At 36.9% G+C, this 25,453-nt stretch overlaps 1 protein-coding gene across 1 annotated transcript in view; it reads right to left on the bottom strand.

The window, feature by feature from the left end:
* Window positions 1-25,453, bottom strand: part of LOC111872517 (uncharacterized threonine-rich GPI-anchored glycoprotein PJ4664.02) — a 106,078-nt gene continuing 80,625 nt past the window's right edge. The window contains exons 12-21 of the mRNA XM_033754736.1: window positions 22,662-24,554; window positions 16,804-16,842; window positions 16,195-16,269; window positions 15,561-15,818; window positions 14,335-14,403; window positions 10,940-10,993; window positions 9,047-9,217; window positions 6,701-6,817; window positions 4,761-4,985; window positions 1-3,943 (exon numbers count right to left, since the gene is read on the bottom strand). Coding sequence (XP_033610627.1) covers window positions 3,875-3,943; window positions 4,761-4,985; window positions 6,701-6,817; window positions 9,047-9,217; window positions 10,940-10,993; window positions 14,335-14,403; window positions 15,561-15,818; window positions 16,195-16,269; window positions 16,804-16,842; window positions 22,662-24,554 — 2,970 coding nt within the window. The 3' untranslated portion in view covers window positions 1-3,874. The remainder of the gene's footprint in view (window positions 3,944-4,760; window positions 4,986-6,700; window positions 6,818-9,046; window positions 9,218-10,939; window positions 10,994-14,334; window positions 14,404-15,560; window positions 15,819-16,194; window positions 16,270-16,803; window positions 16,843-22,661; window positions 24,555-25,453) is intronic.

Here is a 25,453-nt window from a genome sequence, read left to right as displayed (position 1 = left end):
AAGTCTTAAACTTCTTTATTTATAACAGACAGCACAACATCCGTAACCACTGACATTACGTATTTAAATAATCACAGGCACTTTCTAGTGGGGGCTAGCCAGGCATCTTTTCACCTTCTGGATTTTTGGGAAATGATAAATATTGAAATAGGAAATAAAACAAATATCAGTACCAAAAATTGAAATTAGTTTTAAATGGGGTACTGTCTTTGTTTCAATGCAGAAACCCATAATTGTAGGCTAATGAAAAAATATTCTGAAAAGAATTTGTAAGCAACATTCCTGGCCTCCCCCTTGGAAGAAATCCTGACACCATTCATGATAATACTCATTCAGTTTATAATGTAAGTGTTATGGAGATAACTGAGAAATGCAAACATTTTCCACATACAGCCACATTCATCACTTAAGTGACAAGAACTCTGCTTTTTGAAGAACTGTGGACCTGTATAATATTACAGGTACAGGGTAGAAACATAGCACTGTATTCAGTACAAATACAGAAAGCTATGTAAATAATGCTGATTTCATTAGAAGCTAACAAAGAGCTTCTTTTATGCCAGTATGTACCAAAAAGAATTACAGAGCAAGAATTACAGATATACCTAGGCACGTGCTTTTACATTTCTACATTTTCTCTCTGTTTTGTCTGTTAAATATAAATTCCAAGATGCTAGTAACAAACTAGCAGCATATTACATAGTGCCATACTAGAGAAGACAGAAATCTTAATTTACTGCCTAACTTTTAATATCTAAAAAAGAAAAAATTTCATGTATTATTTACTGACTTTATAGAAGGTATAACTTTTTATTCAAAGTTGTGTTATACTTCTGTCGTGCAAACATTTCTTTTGACAGGACAGCGTGTTCAATGTTATTGCCAAATAGTTTTAAAAATCCAGGTTTTACCTCCATATTGGTTCTAGTAGGCCAGTATTAAAAAAAGTTAACCTTTCTATCCCTCTTGAGATCTTTCTAACCATCTTTCACCTGTGTGTTGATTGTTTTTTCTATCACTCTGGATGGAGGAATCCTATTAGATATCATTGTATTTGTGTAACATAGTTAAACTTTAATTTATTGATTTGTTGAACTGATTAAATGATTCTAATAAGAGTGTCTTTACTTAAGTAGAGTGGAGAGCTGTATATAAATGAATGACACATTTTTTCCAAATGCTCACTTTGCTCTTTTACATGCCTCACCTGTTTTTGTGTTCATTTAGTGCATATAACAATTTACTGTTACAAAACTAATGAAGCCACAGATATGACCCTGAATAACTTTCTTTTTATTCTTGGCCTGGGGTGAGACTGAGTCCTTGTTACTAAACAACAAATAGGCCCACTGTACCAGTCCTGGATGGTAGATAAGAAAATGGCATATTGGTGAATGCTAACTGGCAGGAAAAATCAAAGTACTCAGTGCCACTCGTCCCACCATAATTGCTATTTTGGTAGCCCTGAGACTGACTCTCCACTTCTCATACTAATTGTATCTAACATGGCACATGCTGCATGACTAACAGTCAATTAATTCCACAGAGTGGAGCGCTTCTTGAGAAGCTAGTAGTCGCTCACCTGGCCAAAACAGCACCACATTTTCTTTAATTTTGGTAAGTATTCACTATATTAAGAAATCTTTTAGATAGGAGTTGTAGACATTAATGGTTGTCTACATTTAATGTCATATACTAAACTTTTGTATGATGAGCTATTTTCTAGAATATCAATAAGTGCACCTTGAGCGACATGTAAAGTAGGAGTGATGCAACACTGTTATGGGCCCAAATTAAATTAGTCCCCAACAAATTTTAGTGGATCACCAGCATCAAATATCAAAATTTGTTTATTAGTTTTACAGATGGAACATGCAGACATATAGAGTGATTCTTCCCCCTCCCCATTTAACGTTCATTTTACACTTTCTTTACACCTTGAACATAAATAGTGAATGTATGAAATATTTATGTGAAACTGGTATCCATAATCCAGTGTCTGTCCCACAGAAGGGGTTTCTGACTACAAATTCTTTTAGAAGTGTCAGTTGCTATGGGATATGTGTTGCATTTCTGGCTTTGTCTGTGGAAGCCATCATGGATTCAGTTCTGACAAGAATATACATTGAGGTCCTTCTACGTGAAGAAAACCTGTCTGAGCTCTGTAGTCTGGTTGTCTGTACTTAGTGCTATACAGTTATATAGTTTTGTTCTGGGATGTGCTTCCTAACAATTATCTAAGAAGGAACATACCTGTCACAAATGGGAAATTATTGGGCCCTTGTGATAATAAAATAAGTGAGAACACTCCAATGGGATACAAAAATGGAAATTGAACATATGAACTGTTTAGTACATATATAGGGTGCATTTTTGGCCTGTGATTTGGACAAAAATATGGAGTATGTAGTGTGAAATATTTTGCTTATCTAGAACTATATGACTGTAGTAAATGGAAATCTGTCTGAAATGGATAAGTGTTCAGGAATTTTAGAATTGTGTTCAATGGAGATTTGCTGTTTGTAATGTATAAGCCAGTTTCATAAATATCATGAGCAAGTGTGACCTGAAGAGAAAGGCATTAATAGCCCCTTGTGGATTATCACTTTGAATTACTTCAGATTAAGATGGTGACTGAAGTAAACTATTTGTTTTCAACATATGGCAGGTGTGTGCCAAAAATAACATGAGAGGAGATGAAACTGTCAAAATTCACATCAATGAATATGAACAATATTCACAAGCAAACTTTTTTATTCATATGTTTGGTGAAAACTGCACCCTCTACACACCACTCTTCAGTTGCAGGTGTGCATTGTTGTTAACCTCTCACTGAATAGGGTAAATCAGAAGAAAGATGAGAGCCAGAAAATGCTTGCCTATGATGGTTACTTGAAAAGGTAAGGAAAATGCAAGATTTTAGTTCCAAAAATGAAAAACAAAGGTTGAAGAATTGACACTGATCCTAGGGAAATGACTGATTTTGGTAGCAGAATGGAAAATCCTGTTAACTTATATTTGCTACTGTGCAGACAAGCCATGTCAATGGAATCTGGCAAAACAGACACTGTGTTTTTTGTAAATCAGTGTGAAGTCGTTCTATAGTCACAATCACACATGTCGAGATGTAGAGTCTAAACTAATCTACAATCAATCAATCAATCAATCAGCCAGTCAATTTCTTCCTATGTGAAAATAGTAAGAAATTGCATGCAGGCTACATATTTTTGTGTTACATACTCCAAGTAATGCCAATAATTAGATGTGACCATATGGCGAAATTAATTTGTTACATAGCAGAATGTGAGCAAAAATAGTTTGGAAATTGTAATATGTGCATTCAAAGTGTGCTTTCTTTTACTATCAGAACTGATTCCAGGCTTGCTGATACCTGATACCCACCACCTTGTGTCAGATTCTGTTGGCTTTCCCTTGATCCAAAACTTGACACAACCCAGTATTTATCTACAAAAGAAAGGAAGGAAAAGGAAAAAGAAAGAAAGAAAATAGGATATAAGGCATGGCAAAAAGAAAAAAAGAGAGACAAAGATAGAAAATATCAAAAAGAAAAATGAAGAAAGTTATGGAACAAAGTTGTAAAATATCGCTCATTTTACTACTGAAGTTATAAAGTGAGGAGCAGCAGAACCTCTTAACCAGGCCTCTCAAGTTCTGCCCTGATGTAGTCATGGAGACAACTAGGATGGCAGTGCTGAATCTGCTCCCACTGCATACGATGTGAATCAGAAGTAAAATTACGACACAAATTCCTCTTCAAGGGAAATATTTTAAGCCTCAGGTAGAATAACTGAAGCCTCATCATGGCAAAAAGTTGAGCAAGTACTACCATGGCATATTGTACAGGCACTTCTGTTCAGCCTGAACCTGCTCCTGATCCCCATGCCAATGACTTCATGAATGACTGGAGTGACTTAGTTGCCCCCTGAAATGAAAACATTCTGTCACTTGACATCATTCCACGAACAACAGTGACATGACTGGCAGTGTAGATGGTGTTTTGAAACATGAAATGGCGCTTCAAACCTTACACTAGCCAAAAAGTAAAACCAAAAATTTTGATATTAAACTACACTCAAACATTTTTTGGTAAGTAGCTCATTTCCTTCTTAAGTTGCTTTAAACAGCACTGATGCACTTAATACATTAAAAGTAAAGTCAACTGCTCAGCTGCTTTATCTACAAAACCAAAGCAGCTGGTGTCTACTAAATTGAGAGCTGAGTGAATCCCAGTAGACACAATAGGGGTTACCATCTGCCATGCTGTGAATCTATTTCCTAGTCATCCAGTTCAGAACTCACCCCTTTATTAAATGAGATATTATTGGTAATGGCAAATAATTAAATATCGTGAAGATGTTATTGAACAATTGACAGCTTTTCATCTGGGCAAGAAAATTCCTCATTTTATGAGCCCATTCAATCTAAATACCATCTTCAATAACATTCTTATAAGACCTACATTACTGTTTCCCCTCATCTACAGTTAAGTATCCTAAGTTGTCTCTTCCCATCAAAGATTTGTAAACAAATTCTCGTGCACATTTCTCATTCCCGTCATGTGTACTACATATCTTGACTATTTCATCCTTATTGTAGACAACTTAATAATATTAGGTTAAGGAATGCAATTATGGAGCTCCTCAATATGTTATTCACTTCATAGGAACAGTGTACAATTATGGAATGTAATATCTTACAAAAGCAGGTTACTTTATAAAAACTTCAATGGTTCATTTTACCTGGATCACAGAACCCATCAGTTGAGACACAGTCTTTGTTGCCTTGATGGCAGCTTCTACCAATCCCTGCCCAGCCCTGGGATCTCTGATCTTGGTGTCACCTTGGTTTCCACCAATCAGTGGACCAAACAGTTCCCCAAGCAGTTGACCTGGAGCTGCTTCTGTGGTTGGAGATGACTTTAACTTCTTGGACGTTTTTGGTGTGGCTGGAGGATTCAAGACATCCTGCCAAGTGACATGGAACAGGCATCTGAAGTCTTTGTTCACATTTGGTTGCTTTGTGCATTATTTCATGATACATTATCACCTCATGCTTGATGAACCCTGTAACCACTAAAATCCATTTTCTGGATAGTGGATGGGTAGCTTGCAATATATGATGGAGTGACCTGAATATCATGCATAAAATCTCTGGAACAACAGGCTTAAAGCCTCTGCAACAGTCTCGGTACAGAGATGCTTGTCTGATCATCTTGATGAGGTAGCCCTTCTGTCAGACTATCTAACATCAGTTTGGTACCCTGGCACTGGAAAATGCATGTACACAAATGGGTTTGAAGCATTTAATCCTAGAAGAGCAGGAAGGAGATCATCTTCTTAGGTACAATGCCATGTAGTCTGGTGAAAGTCAACTGGTCAACATATCACCTCCTTCTTCAAGGTGGAAAAGTAAGCTAAACAAGAAACCAGCATGAAACAGGCAGTGAGTAGAGCAAGCCATATACAGAAGAATGCAAGATTATGTAGAATAGGAAGGAACTTGCAAGGCAACCTGTCAATTCCCATTGGCTCTCCCCTGAGAAGCAGATTGCACCAGTAGGAGACAAGAGATGAGTAACTAGGTTGGGCCTCTAGTGTAGATATGGGAACATGGGGAAAGAAGACGTGTGTGGTGGGCAAGGACCCAAGGGGGGTGGGGGAGAGGTCTCTAATGTCCTATTCCAAATAATTCTTTATTCTTTCATGCTTTTTGCTCTGTTTGCTGCCTTCTTCATGCAGGTTTCCTGTTTTGCCTACTCTTTGACCCTGAAGACTGAGATGGTATGGTTCTCTGAAACATCACTTTACATTCACTGGACTGTATGATTTTATATCCCAGAAGACAAATATCTTAATGGCACCACTATGAGGCCCCCCAGTCCAACAGTTTAAAAGGTTAATTAGCACTGGACGAGATAAGAGGATGAACTGGAAAAGACAATGGAAGAAATTCAGTCATGGAGAATGAATCATGTGCTACAAAATTCAGGTAATCATACCTCAATATAAAGTCTTTAATATGTTTCACAATTATGTGAGACCTGAGGTTATCACAGCAGTGACTATGAAGATTACTGACTTTTGGAATGTGACATCATGTAGTGTATAGATTCCTCTAAAATATTGGAGCTTGTCACTAAACAACATGGTGTCACATTAAAAAGTCAGTAATTTTCATCAAGAATTTTGGTCATCTGGGATGTGCTGCTATGTAGTTTCACAGTAAGTTTCTTCTGATACACCAACACCTTTCTACCGAACTACATAGTGCCACATCCCAGAAAACTGTAATCTTGACTTCACAAGCAGATCAACTATTTGGTAACAGAGACTAGTCTAACACTGCTGAAGAACAGTACACTTATTTTGAAGGCAGTTTGAGAAGTAAATTATTACAAACTTCATTTTGTGTCACTAATTTATAAATATAATATGCTCTTGAAATGAATGTTGTTTCAGCCACTATAATGTCTTTTTTAGTTTTACAAAGGAGGTACTTCTATTTATTCTAGATATTTCAGGCAAGGAGGTCAAAAACACAAATCCTATGAGTACAGTCCTGCTAAATATGCATTATCAACTTATGTTAGAATTAAAGGCTTTGATTAATATAAAATTAGTGCAAAAGGAATTTGAAGTGTAGTCAGTGATAAAACATAAAGACAAGTTTAAGTTCTAACCTGTATACTGATCTGGTTGTTAAGATTCCTCTCGGATGGCTGTGATGTTGCCTGTTTTATCAGGAAGTCAGCAAGCAGCTGTTGACTGGGAGTCAGGTTTCCTGGTGTCGTGGATTCCTAGCCACATAAAATGTAATTTCATAATTCTGCAATAATAATTTCCAAGCTGCAATATGATATGTCAATTGGAAATCATTCTCTTTTATCTACGTAGGTCGTACCGAAAGTCATGAGCAACTTTTTTTTTTGCATGCCACCTGGGAACAGCAGATGAAAGAGAGTATGGTGGTAGGTGGAACTAGCTGTTGTGTTAACCTTGAGTGTGTTGTGATGTCAATAGCTTGCATCACGTGACCAGTATCACTCCTAATAAAATGGCCGACAACGATATGTTGTTTCACTAGCGTGCTGTCATCGAATTTCTTGTGAAAGAGGAAATCCCTGCTGCAGAAATTCAACACTCTTCAGCGTGCTTATAGAAGTGTGTGCATGGGTGCGAGCAGTGTTCGAAGATGGGTGAAACATTTTAAAGATGGGAACACCAGCATCGAAGATGAGCCTCAGAGCGGTCGTCCTCGAACAGCCTCAACTGAACGCAACAAGGAAAGAGTGGATGAGATCATTCAAGATGACAGGCGTGTGACTGTGGATACAATAGCCCGAAAACTTGGAATAGGGCACAGTGCAGTACAGGAGATGATTGAAAGCTCGGGCTATAGGAAAGTTTGTGCTCGTTGGGTCCCATGGTTATTGACCAAAGACCACAAAGGTCAGCGAAAAGCCATCACCTCAGAACTGCTGCAGAGATATCAACATGAAGGCGATGCTTTTTTGCTCTGTATTGTGACAGGTGGTGAAAGCTGGTTTCACCATTTCAAGCCTGAAACGAAATGGCAGAGTATGGAATGGCACCATTTGCATTCTCCATCAAAAAAGAAGGCAAAGACAGTGCTATCAGCTGTGAAGGTGATTGGCAAAGTCATCTTGGATGCAGAGGGGTTTATTCTGGCCAAATTCCTGGAACCTGGGCAAACCATCAGTGCTGCTCGTTATGTCCAGACGCTGCACAAGCTCCGTCGTGCATTGCACAATAAATGTCTGGGATGAAACATCGTCATCCTGCATGACAACACTCGCCCCCATGCCACTCGCCTCACATTGGAAGCAATTGCAAAGATGTGGTGGGAAGTTCTTCCACACCCCTCCTATAGCCCTGCTCTGGCACCCTCCAACTACCATCTTTTCGGATTTGTGAAGGATCAGCTGTGTGGACAAAGTTTTGAGACAAGGGAGGCAATTCAGAAAGCAGTGCGTCAGTGTCTTCAGATGACTGGAACGGAATTTTCAAACTCCCAGAACGCTGGGAGAAATGTGTACAAGGAAGTGGCGATTATGTGGGAAAATAAAGAAAGGTCTGTAGATTGAGTTGGTGTATTTGATTTCTCAATAATAAAGCATGTTACTCTACAAAAAATTGTTGCTCATGACTTTCAGTACGACCCTCGTAAAATACTTCTTGTGTAATCACAATCAGTGAAGTCAGAAAATCTGAATAGAGGACACCACTTGAAAACCTAGTCATAGATTGGATAATAATACTAAAGTGGATCATAAATAGGATGTGAGGGTACGGACTGGATTAATCTGGATCAGGATAGGGTCAAATAATGGGCTTTTGAGAACACAGTAATAAATATATGGGTCCCACAAAGAGAGAAAATTTCTTGACCAATCAAGCAACTATCAGTTCCTTAAGAATAACTTTGATCCATCGAGTTGTTCATAGTCAGTGAAATCTGTTTTGCAGTCACTCGACATTTTAAGGCGATCATATGTAACATTCAACAAATGAAATTCTGAAATTATTATGAAAAAGTACAGAAAGAACAAGTCATTTTTGCTAAAAAGAATTAAGTGTTGTTATATATATTGCAGACAAAATGTTAAAGTATCTCATTCACTCTATTAACATCAGACCAATAGACCCAAGAAGAGCAAAGTCACTCACTCACTCACTCACTCACTCACTCAAACAGTTTTAAAACGGAAGCAGTAGTGGAATATCAATCTTTGTATGCTGGCAACATTATTACACCAAATTTGCTTTCAAATTTTCATTTGTACAGCATTGTGTGATATCTGATGATAAAACATATGGCTTCAAGGAGAAAACGGTTGAATTATATTTTCACCAGGAACAGAAACGGTTGCTTTACAAATATGGGTGCATAATGGAATTCAGTTCTTATCAAACTACAGCATAATCATGTCTCGCGCCGCCTACCCATAAGTCCACCCAGCTGACAAATGAATAAGATCACATGACTATAAAATGTATAGACTTACCATGTTTCCTATCAACTTCAGCAAGGCTGCCAGATCTTCCTGATTCTGCTCCATTGAAGGCTGTTGTGATGCAGAAGTGGATGCCTTTGTAGTTGTTGCCTTGGGGGTTGTTGGTGTTTGGGTAGCTGTATTGGGAGTTGTCATTTTTGGTGTTGTTACTCTAGGAGTTGTCTGAAATTGAAAGAATATATTTTGTACTTTCTTATGGAAGATTCATTTGATGTATACATATTAGGCATGATGTCAATCCAAATATTTAAACAAATAGACAAGCATAATTTTAAGTAATTTTTTTAATGGACCAAATTATGAAAAATAGGAAATTGGACCAGAAAACGGTTTATGAAGTTATGGATATTTTATTTTGGTAGACTTAACTGCACCTAGGTTAAAAATTTTCAATTTTCTTAGTATCAAGCCTAGCCGAACAGGCTATGTAAGGATTGCCAGGTTGGTGTACAAAGATAACTGACACAAACACATCCACAATCATGATAAGAAGCATTGTTTTGCATTATCTTTATCTTGTAAACATGATCGATCTATACTTCCATCACTAATCAGATCAGGTACTTCACCATCTTTCTGTGTAGGAAATGGAGCTGAGCCGACATCTTTAATGCTTTTGTTGTCTATACCCATATTTTCAGAAAATTGAAGCATTTCTCTCTGGATGTGACTGCTCCAGGTTATCTTGCTGTTAAGCTCTCAGTCATTTATTGATCAGAGTGTAATAAGCAGGATTACTCATAATTTCCATTTTCTTGAGAGGCAGGTGATCTGTTAGTCACATTTTCTAAAACTACAGATTCAGTTTGTCAAATTTTTGGAATGCTTGAATTTACTTAAGTATTATTGCCTTTTAAAAAAACTCTCATGAACACCTGGGAACTTGTTCTCTTCTCTCATAATTTCATAAAATGGGCACCACTTGGTATATGTGGCTCCATTTTTGATGACAGCAAGTCATATATGGAAAATGGGGTGAAGTAAATCAGAATTTAGAAATGGTAGATATCATGTTACTTTAACTGTATCAAACCTTTTCATAAACTGAATGTTTTGATTCTCTTCTTTGTCTTTTTCAACAGTGCAATGATAGTTTAAACCTGACTCATTGACTCATGTTCCTTTACTATATTGTATTTGTTGATTCATCTTCTTTCATTCATTTCCTTTATTTTCCATATATCCATACAGGTAAAAAACCTAGGATGTGGAAATAGAACAAGTGAGCCTAGCAGGGTCCAAATGCTGCCCTGACTCAAAGTGCTATTATGTTTCTACCAAAAGGAGTTAAGTGTTCAGACACAGGTAACAGTGAAATGCAGTCGTTTTGTTTAAAGTGTCACTGTCAATAAACAGTGAGCCTAAAGCAGCTAAAAAGAGTACTCCATGTACAATATAAAAAGTCAATTCTCAAAATATGAACATTTAAATGAGAGCATAAATTATATCCACTTTCCTTAAATACAGTAATTGGGGGTGGGGGGATTATTTGGTTATGCCCCCACCTGTTCCAGTTATTATGAGATGTCATTGGGTTGTAATTAAAAAAATAAAGTACCTAATGACAGTAGTTTTGGTATGGTGTGGAGGAATTGTTGCTACCTAATTCGTGATGCCCAATTCAATGTGATGGTGTGAAGGAAATATCACTATCTAATTCAATAAATGAATTATGGCAGTGAAATCTCTTTCATCCGGTGCAGAAGAAAGGCCTCTGCCTAAATTTGGATCATGTTAGTTTAAATTCAATTTGAATTTCACCTTATATATTTTAATTATATTAGTTTATATGAATATTCATTGCAGTTGAGTTGGCTTTAAAACTGTCAATTTGCAATATGTTCTAAGTAAAACTTCACAGTTCAGGTGCCAGCATTTACTTACTGCAGAAGGTTTCTTTCTGGAGCTATTTCCTCTCTCAAGAGCCACTTGGATGATCTGCAAGACAAGTATTCTGTACTATAAAAAATTCTCATATTCTACAATATGTAATGAAAGTAGTGACCTTACACTTCTTACATTATTCTCTTTTCTGCAAAGCCAATAAATAAAATGCAACAACATAATGAGAACGATACACAAATTTGTTCATCTCAACAATAAACTGAATTGATTCCCTTGGAAAATATTTAGATTCATAGGAAGAACAGTGTAATAAAGTTTGGTACAAGTTTATGATCTGTTTTGATTACAGGCTTCTTATTTTCACTAAACATTAATTATAGTCATTATATTATATATTTTGACAATTATTACCATTTAACTTGGTAGCAATCCTGGTAGCTCAATGATAAGACAAGAATATGGAATATAACAGACCAAGATTTAATCTGGTTACATGATAATGAAATTTCCCATAGAAATTGAACATATAAGCACACCCACATGCATGTGTATGCACATAACAATCAGCTCACACACGCACACATGCACATGCACACACACACACAAATAAAAAGAAAAATAAAATTCAAATATATTAAGTAACAATGGTAGAGTACAAACACTGACATATTGTAGTAATGCTTGAGTCATGAGAAAGAAAGATGGTGACAAAAAATATATGGCAATCATGTTGATGATGATGTGAAAGTGCAATTAAAATGAAAAATTAAGGCATCATATAATGTGTATGCAATAGATTAAAGCTAGAAATAGAATAAACACTTAGAAAAGAATGGAGGAAAAAAGTGCAGAAGAAAACTTAATGAAATGTAGTCTCTAGTAGGAAACATTTGGGGAAGGCAAGGGTAAGACTGGTTCAGAGATTTTTCTCTTTGTCACTGACTTCAGATTGGCACTTTGTCTTTTTCCCCAGACATGAAATGTTGGAGAATGAAACTAACTAATTACTTTACCATAGATGCAAGCAGAGGGGGCAAGTCAGGATGCAACAACCCCTCCTGAGGATCTTTGGAAAAAATCAAAATTGAAGTAGAAGTAGGAAATATACCATACATTATATTAAAAAAAAATGAAAACTCGAATGATCTCGAACACAGTCTGTGGCACCATTTATGTGTCAGTACAGAGACACACAGCTAGTAGGGCTATAGGGAACAGGTAAAATTGCTCTCACATGGCTCAAATATAAGTTGTAACCAAATTTTCAAGCTGTCTTTCCTCAGAAATATTTTTGGTGTTGCCAGTTCATCTTACAGTAGTCCAGAGATCTAGAATATAAGGAACTCCACATCCATGATTCCCACACATCTTCATGGCAAGAAGATCAGGCACAAGAGAAAAATTATATGGTTAACTCCACATTAATATGTATATTTGGGGAATGGGATGTTATGTTTACATGAGTTCAGTAGTTGCATGTGAAAAACAGAAATCTATGCGAATCCATAGTTAAAACAGCATGTCTTCATGTTAGTCTTTGTGCTGGAGCCTTGTTAGAAGACAGCAAATTGATAGGAGGAATATTTTGGATGAACTGTAATGTGAAGGTCCATATAGGTAAACATTTGTCTGATAAATTTCCCATCCAGAATGGTCTAAGACAAAAAAATGCTTTATCGCCACTACTTTTCAACTTTGCTTTAGAATATGCCATTAGGAAGATCCAGGAAAACCAGGTGGGACTGAAATTAAACGGGACACATCAGCTGTTAGTCTATGCTGATGATGTGAATCTACTGGGTGATAATGTAGATACCATAAAGAAAAACACGCAAACTTTAATTGACGCAAGTAAGCAGGTTAGTCTAGAAGTAAACGCAGAGAAGACCAAGTATATGTTGCTGTCTTGTCACCAAAATGCAGAGCAAAATCATGACATAACGATAAGAAAAAGATGTCTTGAAAATGTGACACAATTCAGATATTTGGGAACGACGATAACAAACCAAAATCTGACTGAGGAGAAAACTAAGAGGAGATTGAACTGGGATAATGCTTGCTACCATTCAGTCCAGTTCTCGTCTGCTGTCTAAAAACATAAAAATTAGAATATACAAAACTGTAATTTTATCTGTGGTTCTGTATGGGTGTGAAACTTTGTCTCTGACATTAAGGGAGGAACACAGACTGAGGGTGTTTGAGAACAGGGTATTGAAGAAAATATCTGGACCGAAGAGTGATGAAGTGACAGGAGGTTGGAGAAAACTGTATAATGAGGAGCTTCATAACTTGTACCCTTCTCCAAGTATAATTAGAATAATTAAGTCAAGGAGGACGAGTTGGGCAGGGCATGTAGCACGAACGGGGGAGAATTGTAATGCATATAGGATATTGGTGGGAAAGCCGGAAGGAAGGAGACCACTGAGAAGAACATGGTGTAGGTGGGTGGACAATATTAAAATGGGTCTTAGAGAGATAGGATGGGATGGGATGATATGGATTGGGATGGTATGGATTGGATTGATCTGGCTCAGGATGGGGACCAGTGGGTGGCTCTTGTGAACATGGTAATGAACCTTCAGGTTCCATAAAGTGCTGGGAAATTCTTGAGTAGCTGCGGATTTGGCTTCTCCTCAAGAAGGGATAAGCTCCATAAGTAAGTACTGTAATGTGGTCACAATTCAACTAGCCTCTACTGTAATCATGGATAACTATGAATTTAATGGCATTTACATGAAGGAAAATGATAGGCAGTACTGCTACAAGCAGCTGGGAGAACTGCTGCATGGTGGGTGCACTGCAACTTTCTCTTTCAGAGTAACCATATAAAAATGATAAGTATCTTTGAACCGTTTGCCAGTTACATGAGAGTCCTGGATGGTTGGATACCAGATAACCAGGAGTTTACTTTATATATCTTCTAGTTTAGTTTATAGACTCAAAATGATGTTTGAAAAGCTTTAAATGTGCCATTTTTACTACAAGAATTACATGACAGCTTCAGATTCTGTTAAGGTGATTCAAGCCAGATGGAGAGGAGACAGAAACACTGTAGTTGTTGGTCCTCTCGCTAGGAGTTAGTGTGGAGGGCTGGTAATTTCTCACATAAAACGCATATTTTTATAGACATGGTCAAGAAGCACTCATTTGGATACAATTGTGATACTAGAGAAGATCTTCATGTGGTTTGCTATACAGTACAAAATGATAGAAGAGAAATTATAAAGAAACCCTTTCCAGAAAGGATACTAATGGATACATGTTAGAACTAGATTATAGGCTGTAACTGATAGGAGGAAATGTCACTAAACAGCAAATATGCAGAAATGACAGAGTCTGAAACCCTATGAAAAGTTGTAGTTTACTGCTAATAGCTGACAAACTTGTTTTTATTCAGGCTCTAGGCCAAAGTTTCTGTTGTTAGCTCAACTCACCCGATTTGCAATTGATGATCCCTGGTTTCTGCCAGGCTTAGTTGTGTCATCTGGAGGTCGCCCCAGAAGCTGTAACAGGAAGTCTCATGATCAGTACAACACTTGGAGAAGTGGGTTGGTAGGTTAAAACACTGTATCAGGAGGTCTCAATTTTGAATTTGTGTGTGTGGAAACTGATGACTAAGTCCATGAATATTTTTTCTCAGTCACTCCAACTAACTGCAACAAATTAAAAGAGTAATAGTCTGTATAATTTACTCAATAAGTGTATCATATATAGACTCAGATTTGTAAACACTGACCAGTGTAGCTAATTACAGTTAAGTGATTATATATATATAATACAACATTTGAGCATCCTGTTGCATTATGTATCACTCACTCATTCACCTCTGTCTTTAATGCAAATTAAGAAAGTTCACAGTCTCTCTTTAATTGAAAACACCATTAAAATCAATCAATTGCTACATGTACGGCCTTACTTGGCCGTCTTCAGGAAACTGTTCACTTCTGGAAAACCGCTGCACTGAACTAAAGCTTAAGCCAATATATTTCCATGCTATTGCATTATCGTTGTTCACACTAAAATATATTTGTTTAGAATAAAATTTTCTCTCCTTTCCGTGTTATTTTATTTTTGCAGCATCCATTTTTGGGCACAATAATGCAATAGCATGGACATATATTGACTTAATATCTAGTGTGGTGCGACAGTTTTCAAAAAGTGCACAATTGCCTGAATATGGTCAAGTAATGCCAAAACATATAGCAAGTGAATTGATTTTAATGTTATTTTAAATTGAAGAGAGACTGTGAACATTTTTAATTTGCGTTAAAGACAGAGGTAAATGAGTGGGTGATTATATATGTTAAATGGCCTGATGATGGCCAGTAGACTGAAACATGGTGTATAATAAAGGAACTTAAAATAACGGATAGAACTGTGCTTAATAGACGTGTTGATGTAACATCTCATATTTTCTGACTGACTGACTGATGGATTCATGACTAGCTTCTTTATATAGTAAACAACAGGTAAAAAAGACAAATGTTCATCATCATTCATACCATTATCATTATTGTTTTTGCATATTTGAAATACAGTTTATTTTAAAATGCTTTGTCAATAAGCGTTACATGATAACTATCTCTGTGGAGAAGTTAATATATTCAAATTTTTCTTATGAGACATACTTGTGAGAGACACTAAAAAAAAAAAGACATACCAATACATTCAGGAAGGAAAAGTCATCGAGCACCCCAGCTGCTGGGTTTGCTGTTGCCTTGGGTGTTGCAACTGTTGATGTTGGCAATGCAGGCATTGGAGCTGGTGTTGTAGTCGTTTTGGCTGTGGTGGTGGTGGTAGTGGCAGTGGTAGTCATGGTTGTAGTGGTGCGAGCAGTAATTATGTTGGAATTCCTCACTATTTCAGCAAGGAATTTTGCACGTGTTGATGGCAAGGAACCTTTTTGAGGATCAATATCCTGGATATACAGAGACAGGTAATATGAACAGTAATTTGTTAAAATGTAGAGGTCATTTTCTCTGCAAAGGGTTGAAACTGGTTTAGATATTCAGCTGCATCAAAGAGACATTATCCTTGAAAATTATGGAAAGCAGGGAAGATTCCTGTTTGAAAAACTCTTCTTAAGTACGAATATATTTTTTAAGTACTTTCCTTTTCCAGTATTTATAAGCTGTTTTGGTATACTCAGTGCTAGGTGTCAAGGTAGATGAAGTGACCTAGAGAATCCTTATAAAATATGCTCTGGAACTTAGGATCATTTGTGAAGGTACATGTATTGTAACCAATAAAATGACAAAATTTGTTAAAACCGATGACATTTTGCTTTCACTCACCAGTGCATTAGATATGAGTTTACCCAGCGCGAACCCTGATGTTTGTGATGGTGCTTCAGTGGGTGCTGGAGGCAGCTATGGAGACAAAGCATTAACATCAAAATGATATATCTGTTGTGATAACCCTGTTAACTCTTCAGAAAGAAGAGGAAATACCTAAAAAAAAAGTGATTAAAATAATACAAAATAAGACAAACATAAAGAAACAAGAAGGAAAGATAAAATCATACAAATGTAAAGGAAAGAAAGAATGTATGGAAGTAAGAAAGAGAGGGAAGAAAACCTAACACCAGAGATTTGAGCAGGCTGAAAAATTTTCTATTTTCAGCTGAAATTCCTTTTACAGCTCAGTCATGTAGAGTTAAGACCAAAATATCTCAAGACATCAGGAGTTCCATGTATCAGCATGATCAGGTGATAATATTAAACTGCATACTTGCAAAACAAAAACCTATCGTTATTCCAGGTTCATTATTCATCACCAGAATTCAGATATGAGGCAAATACAGGCCTTTTTACTCATGTAACTAGTCTGTGAGAAAAGTTCTTCTTCAAAAGAAATTTGTTACAAACAGTTTGCCAAGTATGTGTAACTGTTAATCAGCATACCTGGGGTCTTGTAGTTACAGCTGTTGGAAGTTGTGGAACCTGCAAGACAAACAGATGCTCCAAATCTGGACAGGAATAGACAAGACATATTCATACAGCATGGCCATGGGTTGCATCCATAAATGATTCAAGAACGTTAGAAGTAAATGGATTTAAGGAATTATAAACTTTCAGTCTAGTCTTGGGTGTTATTTCAGACAAACCTAAAACAACTCAAAGTTCAAATGTAATTTTGTATGTCCAGTGATTGGAGAGCCTTCTGTATTATGAAACAAGTCGCATTTGATGGAATACATATTTTTTACATACACATTATATGCTGTGATGGGACAAGATGCATGTAGTTAAGTTATGCATTTGCATTATTTAGATTTTGCATATGATATTACTGTACAACATTCCATCTAGGCCAGCCCTCAGGTTAGTGAGGGAACATGAAATGAAAAGGACTTAATGTTTGTAATACTGACTCCACCTCATAAGACCTGCAGGCTACCATTAATTCGTATTTACTTTTGGATCTTGGAAACAGGCTCTTAAGAACCTTTACTATTGTACATCATGCTACAAAAGAGCACCAGTGCAAGTTTGAACTTGCACTGAGAAGAACTAGAGAACTAGAGAAGAACTGTGCTGAAGTTCACGACAACATTTCATTATATGCTTCATATATAAAGAACTTGACAGTAGTTCATCCATTGATGGTAGAACTATTTTTTATTTGACAAATTCTGGTACATGTAGCAGTAAATGACAGAAATGTTACATGATCCTGGATATTGATACTGACTCTGCGGAAGAAATTGCAGATGCCTTACATTCTATATTGGCTGAAGTGGATCATAGCCCAACAGATAATCAGTGCCAAAGATACAGAGCAATCAGTAAACTACTAGATAAATTACATAATACTCTTACATGTATCAGTGACTAAGATGCGGTTTTGGGTTGGTAATTGAATTTATTAGCCACCGAAAAGTAATAGCTACAATTAATTATTACACTATTGCTCATTTACACAATTTACAATCACTCCACTAATGTACTGCAGCACATGTAATGTCACACACTAAGTCTTCTAATTATTCTTTTGGCCACGTTGCTGTTCCCTTGGAACTTTGGAACTCAAGTGAAGCTCATCTATTACACATTCCTCCAGCTTACGTCTCCCTCATAACGGCCCTGAACAAATTCTGTCACTCCCTTCTAAGTACTCTGCAAAGACCCCTTGGAAAAAACAGTCTCTACTGTTGCTAACATCACTGCTTTCATAGCACGGCCTGATATGCAGAAATGTATTTACCGAGCCGGTGCCTGGGTTGCATAACCCAGTTCCACCACTGCTCAGCGCAGATTACATAGAAAAAACAGCCTCATCTATTGTTGCATATTGGTCTATATTTTTAGAGCTGTTGCCTGGCAATGCACTGATCAAATCTGTTACATTAATACTGAGGTCATTAGATCCTATGCTGATGATAGAATCCTAACTTCCACAGAAGAATGAAATCTGTGTCATACACAAAATATAAATCATCTCTGTTGATCAAAGTGGCCATTTGGTCTAAGGCCCAAAGTGTCTCTATCTGCTTGAACCCTGGGATCATGGGTTCATATCTCACTTGAGGCATAGGTATATGTATTTTTTCTGTGTTTATGTTGTCCTGTACAGGTGGAGGTCTTGCAGTGAGTTGACCCTCGATGCAAGGAGTCTACCAACTGTCTGTATGATTTACAATTTCAGATTAATTCTGACTGGGAACAGATCAGGGGACCTAATTTGGAAAAGGAGGAGGCAGAAGGAGACAAAGAAATCATCTCCAAAACAGTGAAGTGATCAGCCCAGCTAGGAGGTCTAAGTTTTGTGCTACTAACAGGAGGTAAGGGGAAATAAGATACTTAAGATCCGAAACTTCCATGCCAGCTAATTTGATTAAATATTCTTGGACTATCAGAGATGTCAGCTGATCAAAAATGGCCAACGTTTCTCTGTTATGATCACTAAGATATTATGTGACTTGTGGTCCAAACTGTTCCATATATATACCAACCCACAGCCCATGAGGATGAGCCAGTAGGGGTTAGTGGGCTGAGTCATGAGTTTGCTTGGTTTTATCTTGTCAAGAGACTGGTGTACATCTGAACTGTTTAATCATATTAGTCACTCAGTACCTGGACTGATTGAGGTTGAAACCTCTTCCTCTGTTAAATGTTCTGGGATGTTGCCTTATATACTCATATACAGCCTCCTTTATCAAGTGGTTCATATATCCTGTTGCCTTACCTCATATACAGTTGCTGCTAAATTTATATTTTGTCATGTTTCAAATTTGTGCTCCAGCACAGCAGACTTCTCTGGCTCACCCAGGCATTTGTGTCTTGTGTGTTCCTTACAGTTGGTCTTGGTGGATCTGCCTATCTATCCAACATGCACCTTGCCACTCTCACATGATATGAAATGTACACCTGCTATCTTTAAGTCTAGTTGGTCATCAATAAAGCTAAGCATAAGAATATTTTTCTTCGTAAAAACATAGGATGCCTTAATGTTGTATTTGGTGAAAAGCCTGCTGATTTTTTTGAGACAGCTTGTTGAGACAATATCATTGCTACAACCTCCAGCTTCTCCATCTGTGTTCGATACCTGCACACGATGATGCCAGAGTTGCTGTGCTCATCATGTCTAAATGTCTTCTACAGGTGGTTAATTTCCGCATCTATAAGCTGTGTTTAGTAGGTGTACATTTTAAGAGAAGCACTATTATGCAGCTACATGTAGTCCATAAAGGACTGAAGCTGAAGTGCTGCAACCAGAGTATCATTACATGTATCATCTCTGGAATATTTTAATTTTAAAGCGGGTCAGAATATTATTATATCTACCAGACTCTCCTATATGAAGCTGTAGTTAAATCAGCTGTTACCCAATTTGATGTAGCACATCACATCAATTAAAATAGAAATATTGGATGTTTGTGTCTTGTGTCACATTGGGAATTAAGTTGCTTCCAATCTAATGAATCAAAGACCTTTCTAATCCACTACTTATCTATCATATTTACTTTGCCACCAATTGAACTTAAAATACACTGCAAGTCCGAAATAACAGATATTAGAGGACAGGCCTCCTTGAGAATTACTGCCTTATTGTGAAGAGGAGGTTAGCATACTCCCATGTCCCACAGAGCTATACCAGCAGAAGCATAAGCTCCTGGTAGAGTCACCCATGCTAGAGAGGTCAAAGGGTAGGGGTCAGATGAAGAGAAGTCCCTGCTCCTCCAGGTTGGAGGTTGATCATGGGTCTAATGAGCCTCCCAGGAAAAAATTAATCTTACAAAACCGTGGAGGAGACTGAGAGGCACACAGGGTTGTAGTGCCAGTAAAGAAGAAGAATTGATGACCTGAACAATCTGTGAGTAATGCGACTTGCTTATTAATTTGTGAACTGTACATATTATGTAGCACTGAAAGATAGGGTGCCCTGTAAATAATGAATTTGGAAGGGTGTATAAGGAAGTGATTTTCGCTTAGTTAAAATTCAGTTCTGGTATTTGCCTAGAGTCCCCAAGAAAAACCGAAAAAATAGACAGGATAACCAATCTTTGAGTCTGGTATTATTTTACAAATTACATATGATTGCTGAATTTCACAGCCTGCATCTTACACTATATGCACGCATTAAACAGGATTTTGCTTTTAAAAATGTAATACGTACGTGTTAACTAAGACTGTGGTAACAAAACCTGAGGACTAAACACCACTACCATCAAAGCTCATCAGTGAACGTGATCTTGAGTCAGTCGCATCTACAACCAATCTTCGCAATCAGTTTTCCTAAAATTAACTCTACTAACTCCATTAAACTTTTAGGTATTATAATAGACTCTTCATTAACATGGAAAAAACATATTGATTATTTAAATTCAAAGTTAAATTCGTTAGGCTACATGGTTCCTTCCCTCAGACCTGTATTAGAACTGAAAATCCTGAAACAGATCTACTTCTCCTATGTTCATTCATTGTTAAATTATGGTATCATGTCTTGGGGTAATTCGCCACACAGTAGATCTATTTTCATACCCAGAAATGAAGTGTAAGAATTATCATGAAAGCCAAAGCAAGGGATTCCTGAAGGGAAATGTTTAATAAACTTGGAATTTTAGCTCTTCACTCCCACTATATCCCAATATAAGGATTCTTTTACAATAAATACTGCCTTGCATAAAAGAAAATACCTGCCACAAATTGGACTTTCATGTACCTTTAGTAAGTCTAATTAAAGTTCAAAACGGAGTATATTATTCCGATATTACCTTATTTAGCTCTCTACCCCCAATATCAAGCAAGTTGCACATCATATTAATAAATTTAAACATAAATTGAGAAAATTTCTTATAGAAAACTTTTTATTCAGTTGAAGAGTATCTTGATAGGAATAATAAATTTTACCTTGGGGTATCCCAGTAATTATAGCCTTGTATTTTAGTGGCATGCATTAGTGTCTTATATATATTTTAATTTTTATTTATTTTATGTTAAGACAAACTTATGGAAATATCAATGTAATCTGCTGACAATTTCTATATCCAATGGTCATGTACCTGAATGGATCGATGAATGCTAATAAATACAATACAGTACAATCCATTTTAATAGCACCATTCCAATTTTCTTCTTGGTGGCCATTTTACAGGAGACATAACCACCAAAATTCTTTATGCAGTCCTTGTCTTTCCCAACATAGCTGCACTCCTAATTCACTGTAGTCTCCTTGATTTCCTCTACTGACAGTACTAGGTGACCTATGTAATATTTCTCATTATGTGATGTCTTAAATTCACTCATTTATGTGTTACTTTGTAGGTTCAAATATTTTCCTGACCACTTTGTTTTCAAACATTTGTAATTTATGTTCATCCCTCAAGTTAAATGACTGTGTTTTATATGTACATAACACAACAAGACATGTGTCAAAGTTATTGCTTTCTACATGCATTACTTANTTTCCCTAAGTATCATTAAGTCACTTACCTTCATAAGCAGAAGAGAGCTTTCAAGAATTATAATCATCTGAAAGTTCCACAAATGAATGCAGAACGTATCCTGACTTTTTTTACACATTGCTCAGAGTTGCAAGAAGAATAGTATATATTGGCAGAAAAAATGGTACATGTGATGAATGAGCAGTGATCTAAGGGTTTTCAGACATTCTGAAAATATGTAACACAAGGGATTCTATTCTCTTGCTTTTGCTCTCACTTTCTGAAACATGTATAATAACTTTACACCCACATAAGAACAGCAACGCTTTTTTTCCTGGGATGCACTGATGCTAGGACATTTTCGTATTTACCTCACTGAATGTATGAGGGGGCCCTTGCACACCACAACCTACAGTGATCTATTGTGCTTCCATATTTACCTCAAGCTAATTTAACTATTTATCAAAAAGGAATTTATTATGCGGGTATAAAAATATTCAATAAATTGCCCATAGAGATCAAGAACACATCTAATAATTTTAAAAATTTATGGTTGTATTAAGGCATTTCTTGAATACTCATACATTTTATACTGTGGATCAATGTCTAAATAGATAATTTTTATTATTGCTGTATTCATTGTACTGTCTAGTTATGTAATATTTATGTATGTATTCTATGCTCTATATTATTTTATGACATTCTATATCCATCTTTGGATCTCTTGAACCTACAATAAATACAAATACAAATGAATGATGAGCCATGTTATTTCGGTCTTGCACTGTATTTGTTTGAAAAGTAAATGACTGCAGTGTCTTAATTACAAGCCATCCCAATCACCACTACAAATACAGAAGCTCATTGTAGCCTTACTTGTGCATCTTCATCCTGAATTTGGTTCCTTACAGCATTGAAGCCATCATCAAAGCTTGGTGCTTGCAGTGTAATTTCATTACTATCTACAGACTGTGCTGGTGCAGAAGGGGTAGTGCTGAAATAACGCTGGTCAGGATAAAATGGGTTTCGTCGAGCTATTTCATTTTCATGTACCTGTTCTTTGAAGTCTGAGTTAGGAAGTTTCCTGAACACTGTTCCATTGGGGTAGATGCCAAATATAACATATGGAGCCGGGGTACGTAGTGTTGTTGTGAACACTCGAGGGACTGCAGTTGGGGTTGTCTGTGTGACAGAAAGTGGTCGGACATTACTGTCTGCATCTTGTAACGTTATTATACTGATAGTTGTGACTTGTGGATGAGGAGTGCTTGGAGATGCTGTTGTAGTAGGGGTAGTTGTGGGTATTGGCATGGTTTGGGTTACTGGAAAGATTGTAGTGGTTGGAATGGTTGTGGTTGCTGGAGTATCTGTGGTTGGAATAGTCGAAACTGTTTCAGAGGTTGTGGTTACTGGAAGAGTTGTGGTTGGAATAGGTGAAATTTCTGGAATATTTGTGGTTTTTGAAATGGTTGTCCTTGGAGCAATTGTTGGAAGTTCAGTTGTGGCTGACAAATCAAAACTTGGCTCAGTCATACTTAGTGCATCTGTGGTTGACAAAGTTGTAGTTTGCAAGTTTAGAGTTTCAAATATTGTAGTTGGTAAGTCTGATGTGAATATATCATTTACAATTAGATCAGTGGTTGTAATAGGAAGGTCTGTGGTCGTGAAACTGATTGGTACCTCAGTGGCTGCCCGAGCCTGAACTCTGCTCTGGGAGATGGTTCTGTCACTAATGGTCGATACAGTAGTTGCAGCTGGCTGCAGGGAACTTTTGACATCTCGTACTCTGACAACTCTGGATGTGGTGCTGCCCACTCTCCCCTTAGGTGGGGGAGTCGACTTCACTGCAAACTGCACTGGCATGTTCTCTGTCACAGCTGGGTCAGAAAAGACAGTCTTTATGGTCTTCATTGGAGGGGATTTAGTAGTTGATGGGATAATTATATCATGGAAATTTTGTAAAAGAAAATTGTTTCCAAGAGATTTCTTTTGGGACTGTATGGTATTTTTTGATTTTTGGTCTACTATCAAGGCTACTTCAGTAGTAAAGTCACTGTATTTTTGTGTGTCTGAAGGATTCTCTTTGGTTAGTACTGAGGTGACTGCTGCAGATGATGTTATAATTTTATCTGGTTTAAGATTAAATTCAGTTGCAGCTGACTTATTTATTATGGTAGTGATATTGGTCTTCAAGTTTGATGGTATTGTGACTGGGAAACTTTCCCTTTGTATATTCTGAGTTTCTTTCAATGTAATTTTGGATGAATTAGTCAGGAGATTCTGCCTTGATCTGGTAGTAGCTTTCAGTTTGTTAGGAACACCATTGAAGTCCATTGTCTCTGTGTTTTTAATTATATCCTTTGCAGTAGGTATGTCTGTGTTTGGAAAGTCTCTTGTTGACTGTGCAGAATTCATCTCAGAATTCTTTAAATTTGTCTGTAGATTCCATCTGTCAAGAGAGGGAGAACTATTAGCAAGAGGATTGGACTCTTGGGTTGTGGACTTTCTCCTGCTGTCTGAATGTTTCACTGTGGCACCTCCAGTAATGGACTGTTGCACAGAAACTGACAACACAGAGGACTTATGACTACTGACAGAAGTTTTGGACTCTAGAGCTTGTTTAGCATTATGAGAATTTGAAGTGTGTGTGGAAGCTTTGTTTGGTGATAAAGTGTGGGAGATAGATTGGGATGTGATGGTATGTTTCCAGCTAGATGGTGTTCTTGACTCGGTGACATCCAGAAGATTCAGTGCATCAGGAGGTGTGTCCTGCAAGGAGAAAAGACAGATTCATGGAAGAGTTCCTTCACCCAGTGCTGTGCATAGTGATAATGTGATACAAGTGCTCATGAAACAACTTGTGATGAGAGATGTTAGGAATTCCATAATTAACCTTTTAAGCCTTCGTCACATGAACATCACTTACAGTGCATGAGATACTAACACATACTGTACGAAGGACACTTAAAGTAAGTGGTCTGAGGATACCAGGATAAAGTGAGTGTCAGTGACATAGCAAAGGATTAAAAGGCTAAACTTAGCTGTATATTGTTATGTAGTAATTGCCTATCTCCATGAAAATGCACAGAAAATTTGATAGAAAAGCAAGTTTATATCTGACTGTGGAAGATCTGTCACTGGTTATTCTGAAAACAGGGAGAAATCCACAAATGCATTTTGTGGCCAGAAAGCAATGCTAATGAATATTAGAGCAAGAAGTAAAATTACCTCTTCCTTACAAATAGCTGACTGCCAGAAGTAGTGCTGTTATCACATCTTTTCTATGGTTTCTTCCAATATATGTATTCTCATAAAATATATGTTTCATTAAGATGTACAACTTTATTTGAGACATCCCCTACCTCCCTAAAAATCGTTCTCTGTTGCAAACAGTATGCCTGAATTAACATAGGTATACATAATTTCAAATATGTTATGGCTTGCAGCATCAAAATGCATGCAGAATAAAATCTGTGTGCAAATGAATTCCCTTCTTGCAGATCTCAGGATTTTAATTTCTTGTCTCTTTTACATCTCACATCACTACTACAAGGTATCACTAAAAATGCGGCACAGAAATGACACAGACACTGTAGTTATATCCAGTTTTATTAAATTATAAACACCCTTGGAAGAATGACAGGAAACTGAGACAGGTTAGGTTGTTA

This window comes from Cryptotermes secundus, unplaced genomic scaffold, assembly GCF_002891405.2.
Source record: "Cryptotermes secundus unplaced genomic scaffold, Csec_1.0 scaffold537, whole genome shotgun sequence".
Lineage (NCBI taxonomy): Eukaryota > Metazoa > Arthropoda > Insecta > Blattodea > Kalotermitidae > Cryptotermes > Cryptotermes secundus.
This window is presented reverse-complemented; position numbering and strand designations above follow the sequence as displayed.